This window comes from Rattus rattus, chromosome 9, assembly GCF_011064425.1.
Source record: "Rattus rattus isolate New Zealand chromosome 9, Rrattus_CSIRO_v1, whole genome shotgun sequence".
In the NCBI taxonomy this organism is placed as follows: Eukaryota; Metazoa; Chordata; class Mammalia; order Rodentia; family Muridae; genus Rattus; species Rattus rattus.
In genome coordinates, this window is record NC_046162.1 from 81830241 (window position 1) to 81836654 (window position 6414).

At 43.7% G+C, this 6414-nt stretch overlaps 1 protein-coding gene across 1 annotated transcript; it reads right to left on the bottom strand.

Moving 5' to 3' along the window:
* Positions 1 to 5910: 5910 nt before the first annotated feature.
* On the bottom strand, positions 5911 to 6414 carry LOC116909349 (elongin-B-like). The gene has a single exon (XM_032912898.1). The coding sequence runs from the start codon at positions 6357 to 6359 to the stop codon at positions 6009 to 6011; it is 351 nt and encodes a 116-aa protein (XP_032768789.1). The 5' UTR covers positions 6360 to 6414; the 3' UTR covers positions 5911 to 6008.

Consider the following 6414-nt stretch of genomic DNA (forward strand, 5'->3'; position numbering starts at 1 on the left):
CCTTATGCATACTGCAGAAGGCTGAGCTTTCTTTTGGATTACTTCTAGAAAAACAACAACAACAACAACAAAAAACATTGTGCCTACGAATGCCTCGCCTATAATCCCTTTTCAAAAAACATCTGACAGTTTGCTTTTTCTTAAGACTCTGAGAAATTACTTCTATCAGATTAGCATAAGTGTGAGATCCAATATCTCTAATTCATTCCTCAGATCAACGGTCTGATCAACCTTTTGCATTCTGAATTAGCATTTTCAAAAGCCTAGGATTCAATTACTATTTTTCAGACTTCTGAATCTGATATGATTCTGTTTACAGTTGAAAACAGTCTTTGCAAAGGAAATCAGGGAAGGCTACTTTGGGGCCTTGTGTGGTTTTAGTAAATGACTCAAACCTTTCTTAGGTCTTCACCCTCATCTCAAGCATTTAAAGCTGCTAAATGATATGGCACCAAGGTATCAGCATCAAATCCAAGCTGCTTTTGTGACTTAGCATTTTGAGCTTCCCCTAGCAAGGGATCTATAATACACCCATGCCTCTAGCCTGATTTTGTTTTCCATGGCCCCTAGCTTCCTCTTTTTACCACGTTCACCACTGTAACTGAGGACCAACTTCCAACATTGGGGTTTCCAATCTTTCTAGTCTTGGGGGACAATTCTAACTTGCCCATGAATTTAGTATCTGCTTCACATGGGGTGAATGCAATCTATAGGAAACAATCTATTCCTTAAGTCTCTTCAAATCAAATTCATATTTTTCATAACTTTGGGGTTGCCTACTGTTTCCTGATGTGTATTGTATATAGTAACTGCAAAACTGAAGTTGGTTTACTAATGACCTTGGGCCAGCCCCTTTCAGTTCCATTCTCTGACTGGCAGCATGGCAGGCACTTGCCTAAATTCCTGTCTGTGTCTGACTTTTCCCTAGGTATTTCTAAGGCTTGTCTAAATTTCTTGGTCTGTGTCCTTTAGTGTTTCTTTTTAAAAGATGTATTTATTTATTATATATACATACACTGTAGCTGTCTTCAGACACACCAGAAGAGGGCATCAGATCTCATTAGCCACCTGATGTGATTTCTGGTATTTGTACTCAGGACCTCTGGAAGAGCAGTCAGTGCTCTTAACCACTGAGCCATCTCTCCAGACTTCTGCTTGTATTGTCAAGCTATCTTGGGTAGCACTATGCAAGACCTTAAAGCCTTCTTTTATGGTACTTCCCATCCTTAACTCTCCTTGAGGGCTTCCCAGGTGACTTACAAATCTAATGGGAATTTAGGTTGTCCTAAGAAGGAGTCATCTCTCAGTGTCCCTGGGGCCTCTGTACAAGTTGGAGAGTCCAAATACTTTTTAAGACTTTATTTAGTGTATATGACTACACCATTACTGTCTTCAGACACACCAGAAGAGGGCATCATATCTCATCCCAGACAGCCAACATGTGATTGCTGGGAATTGAACTCAGGACCTCTGGAAGAGCAGCCAGTGCTCTTAACCACCATGCAATCTCTCTAGCCCCAAATGTTTTAAAACCAAAAATCCCAGCTGTCAGATTTTTACCAATGAAGATTCAGAAGCCAGACACTGGGGTGAAAGTAGCTAGCTCAGAGAGGCAGAGAAAGCACCCAGCTGACCATCCAACTCCACTCACTTCTCAGAAGCAAACAGCATGAGTATCATAACATTTTGGCTTATTAGTAGCATTCTTCAGTGTCAACCATAAAACACCACAGTGAACTCATACATAGGTGCAGAGAGGGCTGCCTGGTGGTCAGCTCTGACTCAAGCCATTTTAGACATAGCAGTTCATATTGACCTTTGATTTGATGGGACCTACATAAACCTTTGGGAGTTTCGTAAAATTAGCAAACTTCGGGCTGGAGAGAGGATGGCCCATAGGTTAAGAGCACAGACTGCTCTTCCACAGGTCCTGAGTTCAATTCTCAGCAACTATATAGTGGTTACCAACCATCTGTAATGGGATCTGATGCCCTCTTCTGGTGTGTCTGAAGACAGAAACAGTGTACTCACATACATTAAATAAATAAATTAATCTCTTAAGAAAAAAAGATTAGCTAACCTCATATAGCCCAATCAGAACATACAGACCAAACAGGTTATATGTCAGTATGCCTTTGAGCCAAGTCATTTCTCTGTGCCAATGAATAGCAGGCATGTTACAGCAACAATAGGAAAAAACTGTCCCACACAGAACAAAATGGCTGCAGCTATGCTGGTGTGTTTGGGGGTGGAGGTCAGACCATAACAGTCACATAGTATGTTGTAATCAAAATAACCTTAATTTTGTATCAATATACAGAAATCTGTGCCAATGTAACCAAACATAATCTTTTTTCCTTTTCTTTTCTTTCTTTCTTTCTTTTTTTTTTCCGGAGCTGGGGACCCAACACAGGGGCTTGCGCTTGCCTAGGAGCTAAATCCCCAACCCCAACCAAACATAATCTTATATGCATCAATATACAAGGATCTATAGGAGTAGATTCAATAACTTCCCTGTTTCCCTAGTATTCCTATCTATCCTCTCCCTTTTCCAGTAGAACTAATTACAATGATGAAGCTATTTCTGACAACTGTTCCACAATGTCCAGCTTGGCTGTATTTGGCAGTCTTAGGATTAAGTATTTTTGAGTTCAAAGTTCTGTAGAATGGTCTTATCAGTCTCATAGGAACTTAGCAATGTCCTGAGTAGCTTGTAGTCCAAGCTGAGCTTTGAGTGGTCTTTGTCAGCTCAGAGAAAATGCTAGTTAGGTAGAGCATTGCAGTCACCCCAGAGGTGTCTACTGTTTGTGCAGAACCTGGCTGTGAGATGCCAAATCTTTTAACTTCAGACTCCATTTTAGAGAACCTGACCAAAGTTTGACCTCAGGTAAACTAACAGGTTGGTACCTAGCATTAGTTTCCAAGTTGTCTCCCAACAAAGCCTGAGCCTAGCTCCAGCCTCTAGGCTAATCCCCAACAAGACCAAAGTTTCCAGGTTACACCCTCCACAAGACCACTGTCTCCAGGTTATTCCCCCACAAACCTGCACCCCATGTTACAAGCCCATCCCCTGCCTGACAACCACCACTGCAGACAGGAGCAGAAGTTAAGTTTATGATGTGACTCCCAGCACCAGCCAACTATGTGAAAGGCCACAGCAGCTTTCCAATGAGAGGCTTGCACACTGACTCCTTGCTTACTGCTTACTATAAAGCCTCGCCCCATAGACAACCGGGGCTCACCCACCACCAAAACTGTCCTGGTGGTGGTGCGTTGGGGGAGGGGGCGAGGGAGATGGAATAGAATAAAGACTCTGCTATGAGTTGCATAGGATGGGCTACTGTCTGTTTTTTGGGGATCACTAACATTTCCATGGCACTACAGCAGCAGAAGAGGCACAGGGCAGTTTAGCTCAGTGGTAGGTACCCTTACTAAAGTACATGTGGATTCATCCTGGTTTCCCGCCCCATCATCCTCTTGGAAACAATTTAGCCAATTTATTCTTGGGAAGCATTTAGGGACAAGCTCTCTTCATGATGCATCCTTCTTCAGGAGTTTAACTTGTTCAGTAGTTTCCGGACTCCTTACTTGGAGGCCTCATTCTCAAGGAAAGATCAAAACAAAACCCTACCCAGACTGGTTGTTTCTTTCCTAGGGCAATCTTTTTTGTTGTTGTTGTTGTTGTTGGAGGGGAGTTGGGGAAGGATGGAAAAAAAATTATGTATTAATTCAAATTTAAAGTTCTTTCAAAATTTTGAAACTAAATATGCCTTAGAGGATATATTTTTTCAAGGGTTATGTGTATGTGTTTTTAGAACAAAAAAGGACATTCGCTTTGAATTTCAGCATGACTTGTGCTTTTGTAGGCAAGGGTTAAATTTCACTCCTTGTAATTCCTATGTTCCTGCCTCTGCCTCCCAAGTGCTGGGATTAAGGGTGTGAACCACCACCACCTTGTCCACTGTGACTCTAGAGTCTAGATACCAACTAACTTGACATCTGCCTGTCTCTGGTGGGATTAGAGGCATGGCCTACCACAGCCCTGCTCAAATATTTTCTCTTAGCTCCAAATCACTTCAGCTCTCAGAGATTTTGAAAACAAGCTTCAACTACAGTAACCCTTGAATTTACTTCAAACATTGTAAATCTCCTCCCTGTTTTTTAATACATCCATTTTGAGAAAATTCAAAGGGTGGTGTCCAACAGGATAATTAACCATGTTAAAGGTAGAGCAGCTGCTGGTGCCATTGACATCTGTCCTGTCCTGTCCCGCTTAGGGACAACCTGGACAGTCTGCTAGTGTTCTTGATAATAGATTTTCATATTTTCTTCAGAAACCTTATTTATACTATGGTTTGTATGTTTTGCAAATTAAGGTTAATAAGGTTTCAACCTGTCCTCTCTGCCGGTCCTCAGCAGAGGTCCTCAAGGAGAGGTTATTAGGATATGGGGGAGGGGGACCTGTTCAGCAATAGTTTTTTGGGAGCAAACTAAAACTTCTCTCTCAGCACTTTAGTCCCATATTAAACACCAAATGTGATGGCCCACTAGGCAGGCAGAAACCACACACAAACTGGCAGACACAGTCCAGGCCTCTTGGGAGGGACACACAAAGAGATGGCCAGGTTTCCAAAGAAATGACCAGCTGTGGTAGGAACCATAGGAGCAGATCTGCAGCCAGATTCTCTCAACAGCAGAGTTACAAGTTGAGCTCAACAAGTCCATGAAAGGCAAACCAGTACATGCCTGTCATTTGCAGAGAATACCTAGCAAATCAAACCAATGCTCTGTGCTCATCTCCCACTGACTGGGAGGTCATATTTATGCTCCATCATGGGTCCTGTCATGTATCCAGGTCCAGCAAGGCATCCTTTACCTGTGTCCCCAGAAAAACATCATTTGACATAACTTCTCAAAGGACCTATAAGTTTCTACTTCAGTGGTTTCTGAGATTGGAGGAATGTTCATCTCTTTCCGACTGATGCCTCAAATCACATGACCATAGATTCATGGCTCTATTAGCCACACATGGCTTTAAGTTACCTATTTCCCCTTCTAACCCCTTACACCTGACCCATTTGGCCCTTTACTTTAGCTAGCACAGTTCCAGTCCTTAGAACCTAATTTCTACTTCCTGAAGAGGCCAATCTAGATGCCAAGACTTTGGTGAAATTGTGACATCAGCTCCTGTAGCTCTTAAACCCTCCATTTCTATTTCATGATTTGTATTTTCTGCTCAGTCAGGTCTCTGATCCTTTATAGCAGTTTGCCCAAACATTCGTTACCTAGTCTCTCCTGAATTTGGAATTGTCGGTTTATGTACTGAAGCTGCTCTGACCTTGAACACATCGAGCATAGAGAATGTGAGGCTGTGCTACCAGACAGGCATGAGGACTGGTAAGGATGAGTGAGCTCAGACCCTGGGAATCTGAGATTTGAGAACTGCAAGAGCAGGGCCACTTTTTATTGTCTCTGTCCCTGCTCTGGACCACAAACCAGGACACCGAACCCAGAGGACCCGGAGGGGTACCCATCTGTAGCACAGCATGGGAGTTCTTCTCCATGCTAATAGGGCATCCAGATAGGTTTAACCTGGGTTCCCGGAGAGGAAGGTTGAGAACCACAACACTCAATCCAGACCCCTCTCCAACACCCCTTCCACTTCTGTCGGGATCAGGGCCTGACATCCAGAAGGGAAACATCCCTGTGGGCTCCCTGTTCTGCCCTTTGTTTTTTTTTAATTCTTTTTTTTGGGGGCCTGGGGACCAAACCCAGGACCTTGGGCTTGCTAGGAAAGTGCTCTACCGCTGAGCTAAATCCCCAGCCTCCTGTTCTGGCCTTTTGTAATGCCTGCTCAGAGCTGGCATGGTGGTGGCTGCTGGACACATCCAAAAGAAGCAGAAAGCAGTATGACATCGGTGTGTTAAGTTTATTTATTTATTTCTTAATGTAGAAAGAGAGTCACATCTTTATCAGGAAATGAATTCCTAGGAGTGGGTTTGGGGCCCTCACTGCATAACATATTCCAACTCTCTCTCTAAGTCTAGACCATTTTTCAGCACACCTCCAATCAGTGGACAAGAAAAAGGGCGGGCATGCAGGAGTTGAAAGGCATCTTCTCTGAAGGCCAAGGTCACGATGGCTGGGTCCTGTTGCTTTGCTACCTCGCTGGTGAAGCCACAGTCACGCAGAGTTTTCCTCTCTTCAAGGAGCTGGTCATCCTTGAACAGCAGCTGATCCTTAGGAGGCCTCTTCACGAAGCCCTGGACAATGCGCTTCAGCTCTAACACTGTGGTCGACTCCTTGGCCTCAGTGAAGAAGCTGGTCTTCCTGTGTTCGATCTTGAGAAACACTTCCATCCCTGTGGCTGCTTCTGGCTTGATGCACCAGACCTGAGCAGTGAGAACAGGCAGT

Excerpts from the sequence above, each read along its gene's own strand:
- LOC116909349 (XM_032912898.1), bottom strand. The coding sequence starts at position 6,359 with ATGGAAGTGTTTCTCAAGATCGAACACAGGAAGACCAGCTTCTTCACT.